Below are 26,951 nucleotides of genomic sequence, written 5' to 3' on the forward strand. Positions count from 1 at the left end.
TGAAGAGATAACAGTTTTTTATTAATTAAAAATTTTCATTTATTTTACATTCTGATTGCAGTTTCCCCTCCCTCCTCTCCTCCTGATCCGTCCTCCCCACGTCCCCTCTACCCTCCCCTCCCCCACATCCACTCCTCCTCAGCCCCCACTCAGAAAGGGGCAGGCTTCCATGGACTTGAGATAACAGTTTTTTTAAATTTTATTTTTATAAATGTGATTGGGTATTATAAATCACATTTTTTTGTGTTTGTGTACTACAAACTTGCAGTGCCTTTGGAGGCCACAAGAGGGCACTGGATACCCTGGAACTGGAGTTAAAGATGGTGGTCAGCTGCCATGAGGATGCTGGACATGAACCCTGGTCCTCTGAGAGAGTACCAAGTCTTGTTAGGGCGGAGCCATCTCTCCATCACTGTTCACTGTTTTAAGTGTTATTTATCTCTTAGGAAATAGTGGCTGCTTCAGTCTGGCTTCACACAGGCTTATCTGATCAAACTGCAGGTGTTTCTGCTCTGCTGTTTTTCTTCCTAATTATTCCTGTAATTCTGTTCCCAAAGTGCCAGCAATATCTTTGCCATGGCCTGAATATTGTGCTACCTTGAACTTTCCTCCACAAAATTAATTAACCCATCACCTTTAAAGTCATTCAGAGTCTCAAACTATGTTAAAAATATAGGCAAACTCTTTGTCAGACCATAACATGAATGTCTCTAGTCTAATTCTCATTGGAGTTGGACTTTGGGAAATAGATTTCCTTTCTGGAGTAAGTAGACGTGTGTGTTACATTTCCCAGGAAAAGCCTGTCATGCAACAATACTATATGCATATAAGAATATCACATAAAGTATTTGAAAAGTAGATAGTCATTTTTTTGAGGAACAATTTATTAAGCACGTACTATGTTGTGTCTACAATGTCAAATCCATTAGGCATGTTGTCACTCTTAACTCTTATGTTCTTCTTCTCAAGTTGGTGCTGGTATTCCAGTTTTCCACAAGGAAATGGAGGCTTAAGTTAAAATTCCTGCCCAAGAACCCAGAGTGATAAGCAAGGCTCAGATTGACCTCTAGTCTAACTACCTCAGTTCCTTTGTGAAGCTGACTTAAGTGACACACACATGTCTACCCCTCCCCACATCCACCCCTTGACTGGAGAGTTGTAACAGCTTATGATTAAAAATACTAAAAACTATTTTGAATTATGAGTATGTTTATGTATATGGACATGTACACAAATGGTGTCCATAGGGACTGTTGAAATACCCTGGAGCTGGAATTACAGTCAGTTGTGAGCTGCCCAGCATGGATGCTGGAAACCAAACTCGAGTCCTCTGCAAGAGTCCTAAGTGCTCTAACTGTATAGCCATCGGTTCTACCTCCTAGAGTACCTGTGTGTATCTGTCTGTCTGTCATCTGTCTTTTTTATAGATAGGTTCTTACTCTGGATCAGACTGGCTCCCAGCTTGTGGTGCTCCCCCTGCCTTTCCCTCCCAAGTACTGGTATTGCAACCCTTATATATTAGTTAAACGTTTTCAAATATCAGAAATGCAGAATGGTGCTGGATTGGCCATCTCTTGTGAGCATGTATTTCTAAGAAAGGTGAGAAGACATGTCAGAAGCACTTTTTATGTGGTTCATGATATATAAATTCCAAAGCTTATGTGTACATAGTTGTAAAAGAAGGTCGTTCTAGAAAGTACTTATAGAAGGGAGATACATTTTATACAGCACTTATAAAAACCATCAGTACTTAGCATTGGACTTAGAATAGCTTTATATTTACCTAAAACTTTCAGAGAGTCAGGAGAATTCCCACTTTCCCCACATCTCCTCATGATAACTAATATGGATATCTCAGAGAGAATATGAGGAGAATCGGAGAGGGAAATAGGGGTAGATATGATTGTATTTCATTGCACATGTGTATGAAATTCTCAAAAATATTTTTTTTCAAAGATTGCTTTTGTAAAGTGAAAGAAACATCATTCCTAAGTGAAGAGTACCAAACTACTTAGCCATTTCTCCCACTGTATTTCAGTACTGTTCAGTTCAAGGACGAAAGGGCTGTTCACCCAGTTCCAAGAGACTTGAATGAATGGACAAAATAAATACTAGGTAAAGCTTTCAGTTAGTTGTCAAGTATGAAAGAAAATCCTATCAATGCAAGAGCAGAAATCACCCAGGAAGCTTCTTTCTCACCGCAGAGCTCCAGTTATTGGAAAGAAGTTGTTTTCTTTTGACTTTTTTTTTTTTTTTTTTTTTTTAATTCTTGGGTCTTTGAGAGCAAATTGTAATTTAAGCTGTGTCAATGTCCTCACTGCTTTTAGCACTCACGGGTCTTAACTCACCTAAGTTATACTTCTCCACTAACCTTTCCTACTTAAATGCTTTTCTGAGTCTACCACAACTAGAGTCTGCAGTACAACTGGAACATTCTAGATGGCAATTGGAGTTAGTTAAGCAGCTTATTAAAAAAAATGCTATTTGGTCCTTCATGGTTTAACATGAGACACAACACACACACACACACACACACACACACACACACACACACACAAATGTTTGTGATGTATGTATGTATGTGTGTTTGGGATCCAGAAAGCAGTAATATTCTAATTGGGGAACAAAAATGTACTTAATTTACATATAAAGGAACAAATCTTATTTGTGCTATAAAATTAATTTTTATCTCACTTTATATTTTGACCTGGATTTCACATAGTTATCCACAAAATGTCTCAGATTTTATTTCACAAAATTTATAGTTCGTTAAACTGAACTTCAAATGAAATATAATTGTAGGATCTCTCTCTCTCTATTTTTTTTTTTTTTGTGCGTATGTATAATGAAATATTTCGAGTCCTTTGGTCACTTTACTTGAAATGACAATGATATCAATGACAGGGTAATCAAGAAATGTCCTCAAGCTGGAAATGGGCAAAAATCATTGCTTCTTCAGCTAAATCAGAAATATTCTACAGGGGACTTTTTTTAAACTGGCGCCAAGTCTGTGGTTTACCGGCTGTAGGCCGCATCCAGCCTCCTGTTTGTGAAGGCAGGTGATGACAGGTAGTCATGTGCTGAAGCTGCCTGCACCCGACGGCAGATGCACCCACAGTTAACAGGGCAGGACTAGAGAGTGTCTAAACAGCAGTGCGAGGTGCACACCTTAGCCCGCACTGCAGGACATGTTGAAAACGGTGCCCTCCCTAAGAGAGACAAACACACACACACCAACCCAGCACAAATCCTCTGATCCACAGTGGTGTCCTGCCTGTCAGATATGCTAGGGCAATGGTGGCACAGAGCTTGTGGGAGTAACCAACCAATGTCTGATTTGACTTATGGCCCACTCCCATTCTCGACATCGCTTGGCCTTAGACTGGATAGCCTAAGGACCTAAGGGAAAACCAAATATTACTGTTCTAAAAATTAAAAAAAAAGTAGCAATAAAATGACTCCATAGATCAGCCATCATCAGAGGAGCTTCCTCCTGTAATCGATGGGAACAGACATGGAGACCCACAGCCAGACAATATGTAGAGAATGAAGAGACCTTGGACACTCAGCCCTAAATGGGATGTCTCCACCAAATCCCTCCCCTCAGTGCCCAGGGAACCGTGTCTATGGAAGAGGAGGTGGAAAGAGTATAAGAGGCAGAGGGGATGGAGGACACCGAGAAAACAAGGCCCTCTAAATCAGCAGGATTGATGCACATATGGACTCACAGAGACTGTGGCAGCATGCACAGTGCTTGTACGGGTCTACGTCAGGTGGGCTCCTAGAGCTGAAAGGAGAAGTGGACACAGCACCCATCCCTAACCCAGAACCTAACTCCAGTTGATAGCCACTTGCAAGTGAGAAATTAGTTTTCACTAAGGGAATTTTACGGGGGAAACAAAACACTCTTAAGGGTAGGCCCTGTGCCTAACAGTAGATGGCCAACAGGAAGTGAACTCAACACATTATTGGAGGTTCCTTGTCTTATAATGTCATGTCAGGTTTTTTTTTTTTTTAACACACACACACACACACACACACACATACACACACTTCTCCTTTTACTGTACAGGTCTTTTATGTGTCTTATGGCTTCCAGTTTAACGTTTTCATGAGATTCCTGACTGCAAATAAGTGGGTCTCTGTGTCTATAGCTGCCCGTTGTGCTTTTTCTTGGGCTTTTTTCTTTCTGTTTGTTTTGTTCTATTTCGATGTAGTAGCTTTTATTTTATTATGTCCCTTAGAATCCTGCTTGCTTTCTATTGAGAGACAGAAAGGGGATGGATCTGGGTGGGAGAGAGATGGGGAGGAACTGGGAGGTGTAGAGGATGGGGAATCCATTATCAGGATATGTTATGTGAGAACAAAAGCTATTTTCAATAAAAGGAAAAATATTCCCTAAAAAAAGTGTACCTAAGCTCGACTGAATTAAATAAATCATATGTTACTAAAATATAAATATATTCTGTAATTCTGAAAGTGCTTTGTGTAATTGAATCAAAATTTCATTTTGTAGGAAACATTTTTAATGTGCATCATTTTCATAATGTTACATAAATGATTAGGTTAATTTATGAGATAGAAAAGTGTGATGGTGGAAGAGATCGTGCTTGGCTCCCAAGTGATATGGAGGTTGGTGTAGTGGGTGAGTGAGTGATCTCCGCAGTCACTCCGGTTCTCCCTGTGAATCCGTGGACAGGCAGCTTCTTTCTGCCCATTTCTCCTGTGTAGTTGGAGATGGTCTAGAGTGTTTAGAGCAGTACCTTTGAAAGCATTGCAGGATACTTTGGTCTGGGAAAATAACGATATTTTCTCAGTGGAAGAGACATTTTAGGTGTTTCTTTCCAGGTGACTTAAGAGATGCATGAATACCCCTTGGCCATGCATCCAGTTTTTGAGATGTAGTCCAGGGATAGTGTCATTTCCCTTATCAGGTCACTAGACCTTTGGGGAATAAGAATTAAAGTGAAATTTATGATTACGGACCACAGAATTATAAGATGGAAAGCAGAAATGCATGAACTTGAGTTAGTTTTTTAGCTGACTTCAGACTTGATGATCTTTATGCAAATATCTGAGTCTCAGTTCCAGTGTGTGCTAATTATTGTGAATGGTCTTTGGGTTTCTCTGATCTTTTGTTCTTTAAAGCAGGAAAAAGTTACTGACTGGTTCATTACTACTACAGACATCTGCACGAGATAGTCCATTAGGCAGATGCCTTCCTTCCTTTCTTTCTTTTCTTTCTTGTCTTCAAATTTGACATGAAATTTTGCTTAAACTTCTGGGTTCAAGTTAGCCCCCAGCCTCACCTTCTTCAGTGCCTGGCACTTCAGTGTGCCACTGTGCCAGCTTTGCTGTTTCCAGTTCAGAGAGGGGAGCCTAGCAGAGATGTCAGAACAGTGTGAGGATTACTCCCCAGACAGATGGGTAGTTTAAGTTCCACGATGTTGACTATCCTGTCACCTAGGTTTCATCTCGAGTGCTTTGTAGAATGTTGATATCCTTATGTTCTCAGATACTCTGGTTAATGATTTGTGTTTGTTTCACATGTGACTTTGCAAAGTTATAAGTGTGGTACTGTTTTCTGAAATTACTGTGTTTGATAAACTATATAGTTGTCTTACACCAAATTGATTTTGTGCTTTTAAGTTTTATGATTTTAAAAGTTGCCCTTAGAGGAGAAAAAAAATCTTAGTTTTCCTTTGCTATCACTTACATTATTTTTGTGTGTGTATGTGGTGCAATGCGATATGACTATGTGCACATCACATGTTGTGGAGGCCAGAGGTTGGTGCTAAATGTCTTCCTCAATTACTTTCACTTAGTTTTTGAGACAACCTTTTTCCTTGAATCTGGGATCACAGATTTGGCTCGAGCAGCTTTGTATCTTTGCCTCATCGGTGCTTGGATTACAGATGCACACTGCTGTGCCTAGCTTTTTGCATGGTTTCTAGGGGTCTGAACTCAGATAGACACACTTGCCCACACATCAGACATTTTACTGACTTAGCCATCTTCTCATCTTCCTGCCACTTTTTAAAAGAATTACCCCACGCCCTGAATAGTCTTGTTACATATCCCAGGCTGGCACGAAACTCCAGTCTTCCTGCTGTAGCTTCCAGAAAATGCTGGCATTTTCAGTACTTTTCATAGCTTCATTTGTGTTTTGTGGGATAATAAAACCAGTGTTTCAGTTTTGAAAAACCTGTGATTTTATGTATTTATTTAGTTTTAAACTTATTTTTATGTTTATGGGTGTTTTGCTTGAATATGTCATGTCTGTGAACCACATGGCTGGTGCCCACAGAAGCCAGAAGAGGATGTCAGATCCCCTAGGACTGGAGTTATAGATGGTTGGGTGCTGCAGTGGGGTGTTGGGAATTGAACCACACTCCTCTAATCTATGAATCATCTCTTTAGCCCCCAAATCTGTGGTTTTGACCAGTGGATAGTTTTTGTTTGTAGCTTTCTAAACCACTTCTGACCTAAGAACTTGGGCTTTATGTACATATATGTAACAAAGGTCCCTGCTAGATAACTAGACAGATATTGCCTGTTCTGTGAGCATAACATAGTTTTTTTTCTTCTCCATTTGCTTGTCTCTCTCTCTCTCTCTCTCTCTCTCTCTCTCTCTCTCTCTCTCTCTCTCTCTCTCTCTCTCTCTCTCTCTTTCTCTCTCCCTCTGTGTGTGTGTGTGTGTGGGGTGTGTGTGTGGGTGTGGGTGTGTGCCTACGCTCTCACATTGCCACTTAGCAGCTCTCTTCCCTAGCCTCTACCTTAATGCTACTGATTTCAACAAAATTAAGTTAGAATTAAAATAATTTTCATCTGAAGGTTTGAATTCTCTGAGACTTGATACTCTCAAAACAAACAAACTTGTTTTTAAGTGGCTTTGAATCATAGTTACTGAGGAGATTATGCCTGTTTTGTATTTAGACCATGAATTTCTCTGTTAATATAGTGGATTGTTAGGAAACATGGTAACTTGTTCAACTTAGGTAACAGTGCTGTGACTGTACTTTCTTCATGTGTATCATTTCTTGAAATGTGTTGTTACACGTGTTTTATTATTACCCTCTTTAATATTAAGTGGGATAATGAATTTAATTTTGAATACCTTTTTTTCTTTTGAAACTTCAGTTCTCTAAATTTCATGTTTTAGATGCAAATTTCCCACACTTCTCTTGGCTTCATTTCTTTTTTTCATCTGTCAATTTCGTCTGAAGTGTGAGTGTTTTGAAAATAGTAAGCTCCTGTATGAATTTAAGGTAATATTTTATTAGTCATACTAACACTGAGAATTTAAATTTGGAAGCACAGAATAGATAGGAGTCATAGCAGGCTGTGTAGGAGAGAGAACCAGCACTCTGTGGAGATGTCCTTTCTCCTGTTCATCGAAGAACTCTGGTTTGCTTGTGATGGCTGCAGAATTTATTGCTGTGTTAACTTCTATATCACAGTACTGTTTTCTTGCTGGAGAGTGGGATAGGGAAAAATGTAATCCAGGTGGGCCTGCACGGGATGGGAAGGTCATGGGTATTTCTGTCTTACTGCTTTAAATTTTCAACCCCACGAGTCCTTATTTTCTCAGATAATTCAGGCCGCATGCTATGGTAAACTGTCATTGGTTTCTTGATTCCCAGTAGCCATCTAATCTCTACACACTAAATTTCTTCATATAACAGGTCAGTTCATCCTAGCTGTTAAATGTTTTTTCTAAGAATGATTAAGAATTTTCAAAGAATTAGCCTAAGAGTGATTCCAAGTTTCTATCCTATTCTGTAAGGGTATTCTATAGTTTGCATTGATTCTCTGTTGTTCTTAAACAGTGGGAACTAAACAGACAGTGGTACCAAACATGGATTTTTCATATGTGTACAAGTATTGTCATTGTCTTTAGCCAACCGACGGTGTGGGAGGACAGACATGTTGTAGGTAGCAGTAAAAACAAGAGCCCATTTAGGTTATCAACCATGTGGCATGTGAGACATTTTAATGTCATAGGCCTTGAAGAACTGCCTATTATACTTGGTAAAGCATTGTGAGAACAGGTTATCTATGGACCTTTGGTCACACTATGTGTGTGCACGTTTGTGTGATCCACCTGTGTGTCTTGTTCATTTGAGTAATATTTATTTTAGAAGACTAGTAGATAGCTACAAGACATTAAGATAGTATTCTTTGTAGAGAATTTATGATTTCATGCTACACACGAGGCCCAGATGTTCAGTTCTCATCACTTTGTCTCCGTAAAAAGGGTGAATGAAACAAAACATAGGAATAGAGAAGTGGAGGAGGTGGGGAAGCTTCAGTGAAAAGGGAATGAAGAGACCTGCTGACCGTCATAATGGGGGTGCACTGTTCCTGATTTGAACAGATGAACTGATAAAAATGGAAAAATGGTTAAAGACAGTTGGAAGCTATTTACTGACTGGTATTTCAAGGAAGGGATTATCACTTTTCTAAAAAAAATATTATTTAAAAAGGTTTTAGAGTTCAAGCATTAGTACCTGAGTTTAATTTTGAGTACCCATTTAAAAGAAAACAAACAAAACCTAGCGAGGTCGCCTGAGTTTATGACCCCAGCTCTAGTAAGGCGCAGCAGTTGTGTCTCTAGGACGCGCTGACATCTAGCGTAGCCTACTGAGCAAGCTCCAGGCCAGAGAGAACCCATCTCAAAAAGCAAGGCATGCTGGGTGGTGGTGGCGCACACCTTTAATCCCAGCACTGGGGAGGTGGAGGCAGGTGGATCTCTGTGAGTTCAAGGCCAGCCTTGTCTACAGAGCGAGATCCAGGACAGGCAATAAAACTACACAGAGAAACCCTGTCTCAAACAAACAAAAAACCAAGGCAGTTCACACCTGAAGAGTGACATCTGAGATTAATCTGCCCTCCACACATATGTGCACACACATATATACAGTTCTTTTTCTTTTAAAGACATGTTGAGTAATATAAGGATTAAATGATATCTAGGATTTGCTTACATACTACCCATTGAGACCACTGAAGTAGGAAAGTCTAGAAGTGGAGATTTCCCAGTTAAATAATTATTTTAAAAATTTACTACATATACTTAATGTGTGTGGTGTGTGTGTATGTGTGACAGAGGAAGAGGGGGAGGAGAGAGAGAAACTGAGACTGAGACTTAATAGGAGTCAGTTTCTCTCCTACTACGTGAGTCCTGGGGGTTGAGCTGTGTCAGGCCTGGCGGCAAGCACCTTTACACACTGAGCCATCTTACTGGCCCTTAGGTATTTCTTACTATTGTTATTGTGTGTATATGTGCCTTGCACAGTACAGTACACATGCCTCGCTATGCATGTGGAGGTTAGGAAAACCTTGTGGAGTTGATTCTCTTCCTCTGCCTTTATGTGCGTCTGGGATTGAACTCAGGTTTGCACAAGGCGTGCCTTTATCCAGGAAGCTGTCTTTCTGGCCCATAGTCAGTTATTAAGGCTGGGCAATAGATCACTGTTGGCTTGTCATTCTCTTACACTTGGTTGATACTCTGACAATGTCCATAATAAAAGGATAAACTATTTAGACTGAATGATGTCTGAGTATATACTAAGGATTAAAGAGGGTAGTAATTGCTCTGAAGGATAACATCAGATTAGGGTGCAGCATGAAAAAACAAAGTGGTAAGTTAGTTTAGGGAGAATTTTGATTCTTGTTCTAAAGGGATTACCATTAGATTGACTGGCAGCAGGCCATGCTGAGGAAAAGCTGAAGAGTGTTTCCTTCAAGTGAAAAGGTAAAAGAGCCTGACCTAAGGAGAGGAGAAACAATGAGCTGATACCACCAAATTCACTCTTAAGTATTTTACTTATTGTGGAAAATTTCAAGTATTGAAAAGTATAAATGACAAAGTGATGTCCATCTCAGCTTTAATAATTGTATGTGTACATAAGTCCTGTGTGACTTGGCTGCGGTTTCCAGTATTCACTGGTGTCCTGGGATGTGCCCCTGGGAATCAGGGGGAGTGCTGTACCTCCTCTGTAGCCCTTGCTGGGAATGTGGCGATGGCAGATGAGCTTCCTGGGTAATGGTCTAATTGCTGACTTTCAAGTGTTACCTATTTTTGCATCCGGGACAAAATAACTGACAGATAGATGCCCCTTAAGGGAGGAGAAATTGTGTTCTAGCTCATGGTTTCAGCCCGTCATGGTGGGGGTGGGGTAGCAGAATAGCACACTTCGTGGTGGCAGGAATGCTTGGCTGAGGCTGTGCATTGCATGGCAGACCAGAAGCCAAAGGAAGAACCCTGAGGCCAGGCACAGTGTTTAAAAGACTGACTTCTTCTGACAACCAGGCCCCTCGTCCTAAAGGTTCTACAGCCTCCCCAAAGTGCCAGCAGCAAGGAGACATTCAAGATTCCACCCACAACACTTCACAGTTATGAAAGAGACTCAGATAATAAGAAAACAGCCTCGTTTGGGCTTAGTTAGGACTCATTTCCACTCATTTATTAGATCACTTACTCTCTTGTAAAATAATGCTAGACATTTCAGTTTTCAAAATCAGAGATTTACAGGTTGAATATGTAGATATTTCCAGATTGAAATGCTTTCTTAGTTTTAAAACAATCATAAGCATGAAAAGATTTTGTGGTTTCAGTGATGATAATGGCTGTCATTTAGTGAGGTTCTTGCCTGTACTATGTCATGCAGTGGTTTTATTACACACATTGCTTTGTACCCATATATTAACTGTACCTGGTTATTTTTTCCATGTTGAGATTACCAAATTGCAACTAAATTTAACTCAACAAAATCACACCATTTTTAAATTTCATGGTTAAATATTGGGGTCAGATATATTTGGATTAGCCCCCTGATTTTGTATGTAGAGTTTTGAAACTGAACTTTTTTTTTTTTTTTTTTGAGACAGGGTTTCTTTGTGTAGCCTTTGCTGCTCATAGAGATCCACATGCCTCTGCCTCCTGAGTGCTGTGATTAAAGGCATGTACCACCACCGCCTGGCTCTGAACATATTTTTTAAGCATATATTTCCACAATGGGATGCTTCAGTGTTGAGGTGGCCACTTTAAAGAAAAGGAATTTAACATGCAGTTAAAGTTAGATATTGCATTTAATAGTACAAAGTATGTACCATTGATTCTTATGTTTTCTAGTCACGTGAACCTTTTTCTATTTTGTTTAAAGTATCTAGAGAAGGTAATTTTAATTCTTTAATTTTGATATTGTGAAATGAATTTGCTGTTCTATTCTTAACCTGTTCTGTACATATACAACTTTGGATTGAAGCACATATCAATGTCTATGGGCCATGAACCATGACTAATCTACAATAAGGAAGAGAACTATTGTTTTTTGAGAGTTAATTGTTTTAGAGCAAGGAACACCTACAAAGATTCAGAGGTGAGTATGGTGATACATATCTTTAATCCCAGCCACTTGGGAGACAGAGGCAGGAGTTTAAGGTCAGCATGCTCTTCATACAGAGTTTTGTGTCAGCCAGGCCACATAGTCAGACTCTATCTCAATAACTTCCTCCTATATCAAAGAAAATTAAAGATAGATCATGTTACATTTAGAATGTATGCTTAGCCAATATAAAAAGACAAGTGATGTTTGTATATTTTGTATTACGCTTTGTACATTGGAAGAAAACTTCATTATTTGGAAATAGAAGAATTCTTGTGTAAGTTTTCCTTGTGTTACAGTTATTTGATAAGTGAATATTACTTACCCCACATATTATTCCTATTTAGAATTGAAAGTTTTCTGAGGTGTGAGGTTAATATCTTTGTATTTGGAGTCATTTGTAAAGCATTCTGTGACTTGATGCTTGTGGCTCAGTTAGGAGACATGTATTGATTGTGTACTGTGCATTATACTCAACAGTTTTTTTTTTTTTCTAAACAACAGTCCTGTTTTTGTGTTGAGACAAAAGGAAGGTTGAAATGAGAGTTCAGGGTCCTACTGTTGCTGCCTTGTCTGAGATTCTCAGTGTGCTCAACCTAGTTATATACCAGTTTCTACTGTGTTTAGCTGTGAAGTGTGTATATGAGAGGGAAGATGTGGAGTGGAATATGGTCAGTGGTACCACCCTTCACACATTCCCTGAAAGATAAAATACCAAAACCAAGCTATGAAACTAGGGAGGGTCAGGCTAATAGGCTGAAAGTGGACAAAGGTGGGAACTGCAGATTATTTTCATTTAATGACATAAATGATGTCATTAATGACATAAATGACATTAAATGACCATATGGTGGATAGGTATTGGAGATTGCACCCATGGCCTCATATGTGGTGACCCTGCATTCACAGCTCTCTTTTTATTTTTAGATAGGCTCCCACTAAACTGGTTGGCCATGAGTTTCTTCTGTAGCCCAGGCAAGCCTTGAACTTCAGATTCTCCTGCCTTAGCCTCCTGAGTAAGTCAGAGTTACAATACTTGAAAAGCTTCTTTCTCCCCTGCCTTTATCTCCCCACTTGCTTTCCCCTCCCTCCTGCTCTCCTTTCCCTCTCTTCCTCTTCCTTTTCCCCTCCCTCCCTCTCTCCCTCCCTCCCTCCCTCCCTGAATCTCTGTGTAGCCCAGGCTGTCCTGGATCTTAATCTCTTACTCCCTTAGACTCACGAATACATGAAAAGTATTTTCAGTGCAAATTTGTGATCTAAATAGCCCTGGCCAAGGGAGTATGCTAAGCTTTAGTGTCTTTACTTGCAATACAGCAATAGTGTTGCTTTTTTTTTTAACCACATTTTTGGGGGGGAATATTTTCACTATTGACAATTTTATATATGTTTATAATGTATTTTGGTCATTTGGTCATTTGCACACTCCCCATTACCTTCTTGCCTTCCCCTTCCACTCCGGCTGTACCCCTTCTTCCCAACAAATCCCATCCTGTCTTCATTTTTTTTTTTTTTAGTTTATTCTTTCCCCCCAGTGAGTTTAATTAGAGGTTCTTGAATGAAGCATAGCCAACTTTTGAGTAGCTAGATCACTGAAGAAAATGTCTCACCTTCCTCTAATGACCATTAACTTCCAGTAACTACTCCAGGAGGTGTGAGACCTCATGGGTCCCTCCCCTCCATGGTTGGATCAGCATGGGCCCTATCTTGGACTCACAGCCACTGTGAGTTCACAAATGTAATAGTCATGCCATATTCTGAAGACTGTTTCATAACGCCCCTCCATGTCTTCTGGCTCTTACATTTTTTTTAAAATCCCCTTTCTTTGATGTTCCCTGAGCCTTGGAGGGGTGATATAGATGCTCTGTTTAAGATTGGGCACTCAATAGTCACTTATTCTTAGAAGTTTGACTAGTTATGATTCTCTATTTCAGCTGACTCCTGTTGCAAGGAGAAGCTTCTCTGGCCAAGGCTGAGAGAAATACTGGTCTATGGGTATAAACATAAATATCCTAAAGCAGTTCAATACCATGTCCATTTAGCAATACGACAGCAGAGCTTTCTGTAGCTTCCACAGCCATGAACTTTTGACACATACACAGTACCAGACACAGTTCCCCGCCTGTGGAGTAGGCCTCGTCCACGCAGGGGACGATGGTTACTCCTGTGACAGCCACACCACTGTTGCAGCAGTGGTGGTGATGGTGTGATAGTGCTGCTGCCAGGCAGCTTGGCATTGCTGGAGCGACGTGGTTTCTGCCTCTTAAACTGGTTGGTAAGGGTTATGCAGAGGGCTTAACTCTGCTGTAGGCTTAGTGTTTGCTGATGTTAGGACTTTACCACTACTCTTTGAAAAATAAGTTACTTCAAAGCCACATTTCTAAGCCAAGTGTGGTAGTACATGCCTGTAATCACAAGGCAGGACAAGTACCATGAATTTGAGGTCAGTATGGGTTTCATTCTTAGTACTAGGCCAGCCTGGGCTGCATAGAAAGACCCCTTTTTAAATATCATTCCCACCATTCTGTTTAAGAAGTCCTAACTTAGGAATTTTCTCACAGTTCTTTATTATGAATGTATGCATGTACATATGCCAAGGCTTGTGTGGAGGTCACAGGATACATTGTAAAAGTTAGTTCCTACCTACCATGTAGGTTTGGTGGAATTTAATTCAGGTCTTCAGGTTTGTGGCAAGTGCTTATAACCTCTGAGTCATTTAGGAGGCCCTCATTGGGCTTTTAAAATCACTGGTGGGAATGATTCTCAAGCTAACTGCCAACAACTCTTGTGAATTAGTACAGGACTTGCTGCCTACCAAAGCTAATTAAGAGTAAAGCTTGCTTGTTCAGGGTTTAAACAAATCAACAAAAGAGGTGATAATACAGCAGAGTGGTAGATCATGTATGCATGAGGACTTAGATTCACCTCCCGGTACTACAGAACAGCAAACAAAACCAGTGAGGAGAACATGGCATCAGCGGTGTGGTCTTCAGAAGGATGGAGTGACTGTCTGCTAGTCTCAGTTATCCACTTGTTTTTCTCCCCATCCCTCTGGTAGGTATTTCTTTGTTCTACTAGATCTTTATTGACTGCCAAAACAGGAACAGAAGATGGAAACCTGAGTTGATGTTGAAGTTAGAAAGAAAATCTGATACTAGGTCAAAACTGTTGAATGTCCTAGGAAGTCAACCTGGTGCCTGTGGGATAAAGACTGTCCCTGAAACAGGCTTTCTGGGGTTGGGATTCTTAAATTGTAGAAGGACCCAAATAGGCTGTTTCCAGAGTGTTTTTATAGAGGACAACTGTCTTATGTGTAAAACTTGTGCACAGTTTACTTGATCATGTTTAAAGGATGTGCAGAAGCAAGGAAGGTCAGCTGTGGTACTGAACAAGCAAAAGAAGGATTAAAAGAAAAAGGGACTGGGGGAGTGGCAATTGTTTAGAAATAGAGAGGACCGAGATTCTATATGAAATAACTCTATAAAAACACAATTTCCTCTTGAGGGACATCAAAGATTAATATTTTGCAAGGGAAATATAATATATAATGTAAAATATAGCATAATATAGTGAAAACCTGTTCCTCTTCTATTTTTCTTGGAGGCAGGGCTGATCTGTTGATGCCCTTCAGTGAGAGTTCTGAGCATCTGCACGGGTGTCTTTCTCTGAAGCTGAGTGCTGGCACCTGTGTGTGCTGTGCCACACTTGGCCTCTGTTTTCTTTGCCTTCATAGTGTTTCCGTTCGTTCGTTCCCATCATGAGCATTAGGCTGCTTTGTCTTCTCACCTATGGAGCATTCCATTCTGTGGTTTTTCAGTGAGTTAATTATGTAATTCCATGTTAATCCACAACTAGGTGCTGTTTGAGGTGTTTTCTTTAGCTATTATAAAGTGTACTACAGTGGGCGTCCCTGTTTTTAATCTCTTGAGTTTTACCTGTAACTACTGGGCTGAGGAGGTTCCTATTTTGTATTTTGGGAGATTTTGCCAAGTCTTCCTGCATAGAGGTTGTACCTGTTTAAACTCCCACCTGCATGCATATTGATTTTCCCATATCATCTTTCAGTTTGTTAAGAGCTTTACTTTTTTTTGAAATTAGAATATAATTACATCATTTTCTCCTTTTCTTTCCTCCAGTCCTTCCTATGTACTCCTTTGCTCTTTGATATTCATGACCTTTTTTCTTTAACTGTTATGTATGTAATATACATATGTTCCTAAATATGTAAATGCAACCTGCTCAGTCTATATAATATTACTTGTATGTAGATGATTCCAGGACCGATCACATGGATAACCAATTTGGGAGCTTTTCCTAGGGAAGACAAGTTCTCCCACTCCCAGCATTGTTAGTTGTTCTGTAGTTCTTTGTCGAGGGTTGAGCCCCGGTGAGAGAGCTCCCTTCCATGTTAGGATGTCTCAGTGTCATCCTTGTTTAGGTCTCATATAGGCAGCCATGTTGATGAAACTACATGGGTCTAGCTTCTCTGACATTTTTAGAAGACACAATCTCACAGCAGACTTCTTGTTCCTATTGCTTTTACTGTCTTTTCCCCCTCCCCCTTCCATTATGATCTCTGAGCCTTAGGTGCAGGAGTTGTGTTGTAGACGTGTCCTATCCATTAGGCCTGAGAACTGTATGGTCACTTGTTCTATGTTCTAATTGGTTGTGGTTTTCTGTATTGGTCTGTGTTGTATACTTTTTTTTTCTTTTGGTGATGGGTGAGACCTATATTTACCTGTGAGGATAAGGATGGATATTTAGAAGGTAGTTAGGAGTTATTCTGGTTTAGTGAAGTTCTGGTTATAGGTTCCCCTCCAAGATCCACGATGACTTCACTAGCCCCAGGTAGTTTAGTTAGGTTTCCAGTACCAAGCATGATTTCTCTCTTGTGGAGTAGGTCTTAAGTCCAATTAGACAGCTGTCTCTTACTGCTAAGGTATGTGTATGTGTACCACACTATTGCATCCTTAGGGATAGTGTACATTGCTGGTCATTGTGGTTTATAGGCACCATAGTTCAGTAGGCATAATGGTTGTTTCTCACCTTTGGAAGCTTGCATGATATCTTCTGGTATTAAATCTAGTCCTCAGGGAGAATTTCAGGTTCAGCTCTAATCCTCCAGGTCCTGTGTCCAAAACAGATGGTGTCTTCAGCAATAGGGACTTAGCTTCCACTTATAGAGGCAACCAAGGGCGGCATCATTAGCTTACAGTGTTTGGGAGTCTCCTGGATTCCCCTGACGCACTTGAAAAGGGGCAGGGGTTCCTTATGCCTGGTGTTGGGAATTTGTTAGTTAATGCCCTGCCTGCCTAGGCTACAGAGTTTCACTGTAGAACCATGGGGGTCCTGGAACTCATACTGATGCCTGCATCTGCCTTGGTTTGAATGGTGTGCACCACCATACCGGGCCTATTAAAAACATTTAAAATCCTTGCTTATGTTCAAAAATTTTAAAAAAGATCTCTTTGTGGGCCCTCCTCCCTTGTTCCTGTGTTACATTAAGTACTGTTTCATGTGTAGTAGGTTTTATTGTGAGTTTTGCTGGTTATTATGCTTTTTACTAATTTATCTTCTAGGCTGTTGGATCTTAGAGATTTGCATCAACTGATAGATAGATATTTAAAAAGTTAACCAGCTGTGATATGCTTCATTCCTTTCCCTTTTTACATTGTGACTGTGTTCATATTTGGTGTTATTGTTATAGAAGACGTAAACACTTTCCTGTGTGTGTGTGTGTGTGTGTGTGTGTGTGTGTGTGTGTGTGCACATTTGTGTGCAGATATGGTCATTTGTATGTTTGTATGTGCATGTGTGGAGGCCAGCCAGAATTTGATAGTACGATGTCCACCTCTGTCACTCCCCACTTTATTTCCTGAGACGGAATCTTCTCACTGAACTTGTTTGAAGTTTGGGCTAGACTGAGAATGTTTATCTTTTATGCTCCTAGTGCTAGTCACAGCCATATTCAGCTTTAAAATTTTTAAAGAAATTTAAAACAATTTGCTTATGTGCATGGTGTTTTGCCTGCATGTATGTTGGTATAACATGTGTGTAACTTGGTGCCTAAGGAGGCCAGAAGAGGGCAGAAGAGATGGTTGTGGGTGTCCATGTGGGTGCTGGGAATAGAACGTGGGTCTTCTGTAAGAGCAATTAGTACTTTCAACTGCTCAGTCATCTCTTCAGCCCCCATAGTTGGCTTTATATGTGGCTTCTAAGGAACCTAATCTTAGGTCTTCATATTTATGTAGAAGGCATTTTCTCCACTGAGCCATGGCAAGCTGGATATAAACATTTTTATATAATAAGATTGATCTGTGTTTTATGATTTTATGGCTTTATAAAAATATAGTGAGAACTCTATAAAATTACACTCAGGACACTTCTGTATGATGGTTGGTTGAAAGGAGTTTTCCCATAATGTTTTGTAATTTACTTTTTAGATTTAAATATCTGTTTGGGGACCATTTATTTCATTATTTCAATGTACAGAACAAGGAAGAAATTTAATTCACATCCTCGGAATCTTTGTTAGATGATAAGAAATTTGTTACAGTGATAACCATGGTCGCCTTCTCATTTTTGAAGAGATTCTAGAGCTGAATTTACTAGGATTTGTCTTAGGTAGAAACTTGAATATTTTGCAAGATGTTTTTATGTAAAGTGTTAGGGAATTTTTCCAAATTCCTGTCAGAAACAAATCCTTTTCTAAAACTGTTTCCAAGTTTGCCAACAATGTATAGTTTCTAGCAGGAGACTAAACCTCCATCAGTTGTCAGAGCTGCAGCATTAAATTCAGTGAGTATTCTACAAGTTGCAGGGAGGGAAAGGTGTTGTCTATGCTAAGTCACCAGAAGTTCATTTTCCAAACTTTGAAGTGAGAAAGCTCAAAGGTGGTTTTGTCCTTTTCTTTTTTGAAATCTGTTTGGACCTGGTATAAAAGTCAGGGTTTCATGTTTGCCGCAGGAGACAAGTACTCCCCACTACAGGATGCAGCTGTGGTTGGTAACAGCATGACTGTTTTCTAAGAAGCCTTTGGGTTTACAATGTTACTGATCCTATACTTGGACTTACTTCCTTGTAAGTCGTTTTACTGCCAGCACCGACCTTCCATTGTAAATGTGTAAACATACCTTCATTTCATATAATAATTGTTAGTGCCTTTCAGCTTTTGACACCTTTTTTTTTCTTAGATGGGCCCTGGACAGGCTGATTTTTTTCCATGTCACTCTGGTCACTTGAGCAAATGTACACCTGGCAGTTACCGCTGAGAGGAAGGAAAGATGTGTAACATTAGAAGGCAGGAAGCTGGGCAGGTCCCTAGATGTTGCATGTCTTCTGTATTAATCGTGACCCTCCCTAACTGTGAGGTGTGTAACTGTGCCTTGCATGGTGTCTAGCACAGGACAGTATGTAGTTATCCTTTCTAGTTTTCTGTTTGCCATTTAAAAGGCTGAGAGATACAAACAGAAGCCTGCTTTTTGAAAATACCTATTACCTGGAAATGAGATAAGAAAAATAGTTATTAAAAGTGGATAATTACTGAAAGATCACCCTGATTTGGACTCTGGTTTTTATTATGTAGGTCATAGAGCCTAAGGCAGTGGGAGGGTCTAAGGTATGACAGGTGCACAGTCATATACAGTGAGTGTGCTGCCTGGGATTTCCTGTCTGTACTCCCAGCTGCAATGAAACCAGCATCATCACTTTGCAGTGCAGCAGCCACATTCCTGAATGAGCATCAGTAGAGCTAACCCACCTGACACTGGTGCTCCGCATCCCATGCCTTGAGGATCTCGAGACGACATGGAGACAGAAAGTGAGAGTAGCTCTTTGGGGGACGACAGTGTGTTTTGGATGGATTCTGAAGTGATAACCCAGCTGACTGATGATGAAGACGAAGAAAGGGAGGAGAATTTCAGGTAATTAAGGAGTTGTCCTCTTCTCAATCCCTATTCTCTCCTTCGCTTCTGTCTGCTCTGTTTTCAATCCTTTTTTTTCTCTCTGGGGTAGGTTTGGGGTGGAAGAGGGCAGCTTTTCAGTTGGCTGTAGCATTCTTCATTCCCCAACTTGCCCTGAGCTTGTAAAATGTATTTTCAATTACTTGTTCCAGCACCAGGAAGGGAAGGTGTTAGACAGGTTTTTGTAGTAGCATTTCAGGAATTTCAAGTAGAGACTCATAATGAACTCTACCCCTTTCTGTGTCTGATTTGTATCTTAATAGATTTGATCTGAATTTGCATCTAATGGATATTTCACCGTTTCCCTGGGATGTGTTCTGAAGTGGTGTGTGTGTGTGTGTGTGTGTGTGTGTGTGTGTGTGTGCAGCTGCCTGCATTTATGAATATATATGAAACCTTTTGATTGAATTCACATCAGTTATTTTGTGACTTTGATCCTCATTTTTTACCCACTTACCTACTCCCTTGTCTTTCTGGGCTTTGGAATTTTTGGTAGAAACTTAATACTTGGAAGTTTTTGTAGGGTGCCTTCTGGTTAAGAGTTCTGTGGCCTCTGTTAAAGAGGTTTGCCTGCTGGAAGAAACTGCCAGTATTTAATTCCACTGCATTGTTACAGAATTTAGGAAGCCCTTTTTGTTTCATCCAGGGTGAGGGACTTAACATATTTATAGTCATTAAAAAAAATCACTTGATGTTTGAAGTGATAAACTACATACACCCACTACTACCCACATGGGCAATTAAATATTTTTGAAATTTTACCCATGAGTCTTTAGGTGGGTGAACATATCCGTTTATTAGATACTGTCTTTATGTTTAAGACTCAAAACAAGTAGTTGTCCTCTCTTTCTTTCTATGTGTGTTTCTCTCTCAAGTTAAAGGATTTTTTTTTTTAAATAGAACTTATTTTTAAGTCTTAGTTAAGGAAAGGAGTGATTGAATATTAGGAGCTCTTAATAGATCACATTGAATTTTTTACTCATGGGTTAAAACAAATAAGTATATTTAAAAATGTTGAGATTATGAAAATGAGCTTTTATTATATCATTCTTCTTTGTTTCATTTTTTGTCCCATAATTTCATTAGTCTTCCAGATTTGCATAATCCTCATCTCTCTCAAGGTGTGCTGATGTTACACATATCCACTGGTTTTTATTATGGTCTATATATCTCCTACCAGTATTTGTTTGGTTTGGTTTGTATTAAAACTGAGCTGATTAAAATTGTCAGTTACTTTGTGGTATTTGTCAAAGGAAGAAACAACGTGTGCCTGACTCTGTTGATATTTTATAGTATGTTAAGTACTGTAATCCTAGATTTATTTGTTAAGCAGTGGGGACCCCCCCCCTCAGATTTCCTTTTGACATTTAGAAGTAACTCTGTACGGCTGAGCCCTTATCGTGGGGAGCACTGACAACATAGTCATCCTGAGAAACCGAGCCACTTGTAGGTATTGTTTTTAGGAATCCATGAAACCAGAGGGAGTTTGCCCTTGTTTATAATTGTATATCCTATCTGAATAGCACTGTAAATCTTCCAAACCAAATATGCCTTTGGGATTTTATTCACAAATTCCAGAAAGAGATGTGGGTAAGGCCTTATTTCACACAGTGTTTCTCACCCTATTCATCAGTAAGGCATGAGGAAACAAGGCAGTGCAGGCTTTCACAACATCCACAGCATGTTCCTGCTGAAACGCCACGCTGAAAAATGTACGTGGGTGTGGAAGGGGAAGGGTTGGAGGAGATGAGCTGCAGCTAGAACTCAGGAGAACCGAGGAATAGAATCTGCGATTTAGGAGAGTTGTTTTAAAACCAGTTTTATAATTAAGTGTACACCAGAGTTCTAACTTGTTTCTTTAAAACCTGTGCTAATTCACCTAAATCCAACCATTGTCTTGCTTACATCCCCATCTATGTCTCTTTGTCTGTCTCTTTCTGCCTGTGTCCTAAATGAGATGAGGGCAGAAGGTTGTATGTTATTATTTTCTCATGAATAGCATCTAAGTTAGCTTTTAAATATACTCTAAAAGAATGGCACCATGTCACTAGAGGTGTCCTGGATGAGAGAGCTAATGTTGTTACCAGGTATCTGGAATGTGGGTTCCTGGCGGCTCCAGCCCCTGTCTGGTTTAGGGAAGGCATTGTAGTCTGAGAGATGAGCAAATGTTTGTCTGTTAGCTTCTGCAGTAGCCTATATCTGTGGACTTGTTAGCAGGAAATGGAACTTTTTCTGGTAGTAGTGTAGGATTTGTTCACTCTCCATTGGGAGGTCAGAGAACCACAGACTCAGATCTCTGCTCCTCTGACTTCTCATTTGTACTGTGGAGTTAATATTCTATCTCTATCTACCTTGTCCCCTTGGACAGCTTTTAGAGCTCCTTAGCACCCTTTTAGAATAGAATAGTCGTCAGGGATCACTAAAAGGAGCTTTCTGTGAGTGGGAAGGGAATTACAACCCAGAAAAGGAAGGTCATAAAGGTTGAATCTTGTCAGGGAAGAGAAACTTTATTTAGGAGTTGTTACATGAAGTATATTTGGCAAAATATGGTAATACAGTATGTCTATTAACTCTATAGCAAGTCTATAAAACAATTTTTTTTCCAGATGGGGATTTATGTCTTAGATCTACTTTGCCCACATTACCATGATACAGGAACGAGTTGGGCCCAAGTGTAATGACTGGAAGACTTTCATTGTAGGAAAGGTTTGTGATCTCTCTGGTCTATTCTGCTACTCTCTACTTAAGCAGTAGCTTCTCAGAGGCACCACAGTTCTGCAATTCCTTTGAAGTGTGTCCCTGCATCAGTGATGTGTAGCTATGCAGCTAACACTAGAGTGGAGTTGTGAACCCACTATTTTGAGCCCCTCAAGCACCTTTACTTGTATCTACATCCAAGACCATTGATTTTAAGTGAGAAGAGAAACGTCTTACTCCACTTAGCAGAATACTGTGGTGAACACACCTTACTAGGCAGGCCAGGGGAGGGTGTTCTCTATTGGTCTTAAGCATTCTGGAACTTGTATCTCATGTGCTTGACTGGCTTGTGGATGCTTTATCTCATCTCTACCTTGCTTGGAATGATGCTGCACTGTTCAGTAGGACTGGATAATGGTTCTTCATTTCTTCTATGTGTTTTCTTTTACATTAGAGTGATTTATTTCAATGGCTAGAAGATATTTAACAATTCCCCGTTTTTATTATTCTTCACTTTTTTGACTTCTGAAGTTCTTAATTTCGAGATTACCAACGAGTTTTTATGAACTGGGAAGGATGGAGAGAAAATACTAACACTTAACCATTAGTATTATTACAGCTCTACACTCATGTCCATTGTATAACATATAACTTTTCATAGGCATCTCATTTTAATATTTCATCCAAAATGCCAAAATTTGTAATTTTTCCAGAAAGAGTTATTATGTTGCTTTGGAGTTCAGTTTGGTCCTCATAATATTCATTTAATATTAAATACAGCTTTTACTGAGCATATTCTTATCAGTGTTAGGATAATAATAATTATGAGAGTCTGGTGTTAAGTATTCCTAATCTCAGAAAATTGTATGCAATGTTGGAGCTCAGCCATTATTCTGTGGAGCTCAGCCATTATTCTGTTTTTATGACTTATGTAATAAATTTGTCCTAACCTTAAGGCATGCTAGTGCAAGACTTTCTTGGTATTTGAGTAATTCAGCCCTTTGGGTTGGTGCCCAAGGTGAACCTTTCATAAGAATAGCTATGTTTGTCTGCATAAGGTTTTTGATGTTCAGAAAGGTCTTAGAGCATAAAAACTGTTTAAATAGTTTATAAATTCTTGATTTATTAAGTTTATGTAAAATTAAAAACATGGGCTAGGATGTGGGTCAGTGTTAGAATGCTTGCCTATTATGCCTAGGTTTATTACTAGAAGACACACACACACACACACACACACACACACACACACACACACACACACACACGGTGGGGGGCGGGGAGAAAAGCTAAGATTTTCCCTAACCATTGCATTCTCTGAACTCAAAGTTTCTCAGTTAATTACACTTTCACACTTATTAAATTAAAGCTCTGACATACTTAAACTTTTACTCATAAATGTAACACAGTCAACCTTTTAAAAAAAAACAGAGCACGCCTGTTGTCACAGCACTCAAGGGGACCTCTGTGAGTTTAAGGGCTGCTCTCCATAGCGAGGTCTGCTCTAGCTGTGCCACCATAGACTGTTCTTCAAAAGAAAATGACCTGAACAGGAACAGATGACCCTTCCGGGACACTTGGGGAATTCTGCTGCTTGATTGTTTTCCTTGACAGTCATTCGTTTTCTTTTCTGTGTTCTCATTCAGTTATAATTACTTGAAATAAAATAATTTCTTCTACCCAAGTGTTCTGTCTTCTCCGTCTTGGCTCTCTTTTCTTCTCTTTTCCCTACTTGATAAGGAAAGCTCCATAGACTACTTTTGCCTTCTTTGCTTTCGGTCTCATCCCTGCCTTAGGTGAGACTTTGGTTTGTTTACCCATCAGAATGATCCCCTTGCTCTCTGGCCTGCCGATGTCAGCCATACCTTTTGTCCAGGATTCATTTCTCTTTGTTGAACTTACTGAGATGTCACAAACTGAGGAGAGACATTTGTTTTTTTCATTTATATATATATATATTCTCTTAGAATACAAGGCGCAGTGCCAAGGGTGGTCTTCTCCCGCCCTAGTCCCCCAAGGCCCTTGATAGGAAACTTCTCTGGAGGGCTTGGTGCTTAGATGATGACTTTCTAGGGACATGAATGGCTGTCGTGCTGTCTTCAAACTGGAAAGTGGATCTTCCAGGAAAACTGGTCTGCTGTATCTAGAGAGATTGATGTGGCAACACATTCCAATTTTCTTCTTTATAAAATACCTAATCATAGTATATCAAACTGTCAAATACCAGTAAGTTTGAAGATATAATGGAAGAAAAAAGTAATAAATTTTAAAAAGATGCCCCAAATCAACCTAATCAGGTTCTTTAACCTGTTAAGAAAAATGACAGCAAAAACAATAGCATAATATAAGATTTTACTGAAGAACATAAAAGAAGTCAGCAAAAAAAATTAATAATATACTTTGTTCAGAATAAAACTATATAATACCATAAAGGTGTTAATTCAATCTAATTGTGCATTCAAATATAATAAGGTGCTAAAAATTTGGTTGATAAATGCTGAAGTAAATTGATTTGGGCTAATTAATTTAGCCTTACAATGATTTAGGAAAGAGAAAACAGTAGATGATTTGGTCAACTGAATATTATGGAAAAACTCCTCAGTGTGAACTCTGTGGTGCTGAGTTGTAAAGAAAAGTCCTAGGGTGAGAAGCCTAGAGACACACACACACACATCCACAGAGGGATTTAGAGATGGCAGGGAGGGCTCCCCCAAGCCAGTGGGGCACACAATACTGTTCAGTAGCGGGCGATACTGGACTGGAAACTTTTGTTGCTAAAACTGTAATGACTATTAAAATAAAATATCAGACATTTTCAGTTGGAAGTGAACAAGCTGACATCAACTAGCTTTAGGAAATCTGGATGTCATTTTCAACAGCATAGCTAACCCCATTAGTGTTAGAAGTTTTGTTTTTACATTTTCTTAAGAATTTTTGGTATTTTAGATTTATTTAAGCATATATTAATCTATGTAAACTAACCAGAACAGAGATCCTGCATATTTTAAAACACGGATGTATTTTTAGTTTATGTGTATAGTTGTTTTGCCTGGAAGTATGTCTGAACTATATGTATGCAGTGCCTGTGGAGGTCAGATACCCTGGAACTTGAGTTACAGATTGTTATCTGCCATGTGGGTGCTGGGAATTGAACCTGGATCATCTGGAAGGAACAGCATGTGCTCTAACTGCTGAGCCACCTCCCCAGCCCCCAGCTCCTGTGTTTAGAGCCTTTGCAGTCATAGTTCTTCATATCTTCTGAAGGCAGGATAGTAATATATCATACTCTAGGGTGTCAGGTTGTAGCTCTTTGTAGTTGTAGGTGTGCAGAATATACAGAAGCCTCAGAGCTGCAGATTTACTGCTGAATTACTTCAGCCGCAGTTGAAGGAGCGGAGATGATCAGATGTGCTGGGTAGGCTGTCCCTCAGAGCCATCTTTATTGGGGAAGTGAAGCATATTCTTGTCCATATAGACAAAAATTTACTGCAAATCCAAAGTTACCCATTGTCTCTGACAGAGAGCACTTGTCCTGTCCCTCATATTCTCTTATCTACAAAACATCAGAAAATGATGAGACCCTAAGACAGGCTTTTGGTCCCTGTTAGCACCAGTAGGGAATAACTTACCGGTTCAACTGTAGCAGAACCAGGGCCAAACTTGATAAAGGACAGTAAATGAACAAATGATTGGGAAAATGAAAAGAGAATGAAAAAAATGCTGCTGCTGCTTTGAATGGACTCACAGGACCAAGAAGCAGTATCTGGCTGGAGTGTCTCTGAGGTGCTAGTCTAGACACTGTGATGTGGTACTCATCTTCAGAAGGGAGTCTGCCTGGACTGCTGCCGTGTGTGCATCTTCAGAAGCTAGAAGCAGGAATCAGGTACAAATAGAGTGTGTGTTAAAGATGTGAAGTTTTTCTCAGGAGAAGCAGCAAGGCAGTTCGGCTGACAACCTTTCTGTTTGAGAAACTTTTTCATTTTTTACTATATACAGGTTCAAGACTGAAGATATTTTACAGAAACAAAAAATAGCTTTAGGTTCTTTAGATTTCATAGTTGAAAATTCTTAGCAGGGGGATGTCCTGTGAGAGGTGGGGCTGCACTCAAATGTGGAGAGCAAAATTCGTTCACAATTTAAATGCAGAGAACAGGAGTCAGTGTAATAAGATATCAAGTTTTTATGAAGCCTATTCATTATTATGAGATACAGTATATATAAACACAGTTATGTCTAGTAAATTAATGTCTTTCGGTGAGCCTTTATTTTATACTTTTATTCTGATATAACATTCATACTGTGAAGTCTGCAGCTTGGTCACCACACACATACGCACGCATGCAACGCACGTGCATACACATACACACATATTTAAACACAACCCAATCAAGATAACTTTTCTAGTATTGTACAATTTTCTTGCCCCTCTTTTATTCTTACTTGGGTCATTGTAGATGAATTTTGTTGTTTCTTGAACTTCAGCTGAATAGAATTATGTATCATGGGATGGATGGTGGCTTCTGTTGCTGAACATTTGTGAAATTTATTCATTTGGTGCAAGTGGCAGTGGTAATTCTCACTTTGTAGTTGCCCATTTTATGAAATATAGTAAAACATAGGTGTGTTGGTTACATTTTGAGCATAAATAATTGTAAACAGCCGGGCAGTAGTGGTGCATGCCTTTAATCCCAGCATGCGGGAGTCAGAGCCAGGCGGATCTCTGTGAGTTCAAGGCCAGCCTGGTCTACAGAGCAAGATCCAGGACAGGCATCAAAACTACACAGAGAAACTCTGTCTTGAAAAAAACAAAAACAAAAAAATTATAAACATGTAGTGCCGTGTATAAATATACTTGATTTTTACATACTGACCTCATAACCAGGAATCTTGCTAAATTATTTTATTATTC

The 26,951-nt window shown here is 39.6% G+C and overlaps 1 protein-coding gene across 9 annotated transcripts in view; it reads left to right on the forward strand.

Moving 5' to 3' along the window:
* Positions 1 to 26,951, forward strand: part of Arhgap32 (Rho GTPase activating protein 32) — a 246,672-nt gene that overhangs the window by 74,970 nt on the left and 144,751 nt on the right. For 3 of the 9 annotated variants that reach the window (XM_076575936.1, XM_076575937.1, XM_076575939.1), the window contains exon 1: positions 17,370 to 19,309. The exons of 5 other annotated variants lie outside the window; for them this stretch is intronic. In XM_076575936.1, the coding sequence (XP_076432051.1) occupies positions 19,194 to 19,309 (116 nt within the window). In that variant the 5' untranslated portion in view covers positions 17,370 to 19,193. Of the gene's footprint in view, positions 1 to 17,369; positions 19,310 to 26,951 lie in introns of those variants that run through there. One more of the 9 variants, XM_076575938.1, reaches the window with a different exon arrangement.

Source organism: Peromyscus maniculatus, chromosome 7, assembly GCF_049852395.1.
Source record: "Peromyscus maniculatus bairdii isolate BWxNUB_F1_BW_parent chromosome 7, HU_Pman_BW_mat_3.1, whole genome shotgun sequence".
Lineage (NCBI taxonomy): Eukaryota > Metazoa > Chordata > Mammalia > Rodentia > Cricetidae > Peromyscus > Peromyscus maniculatus.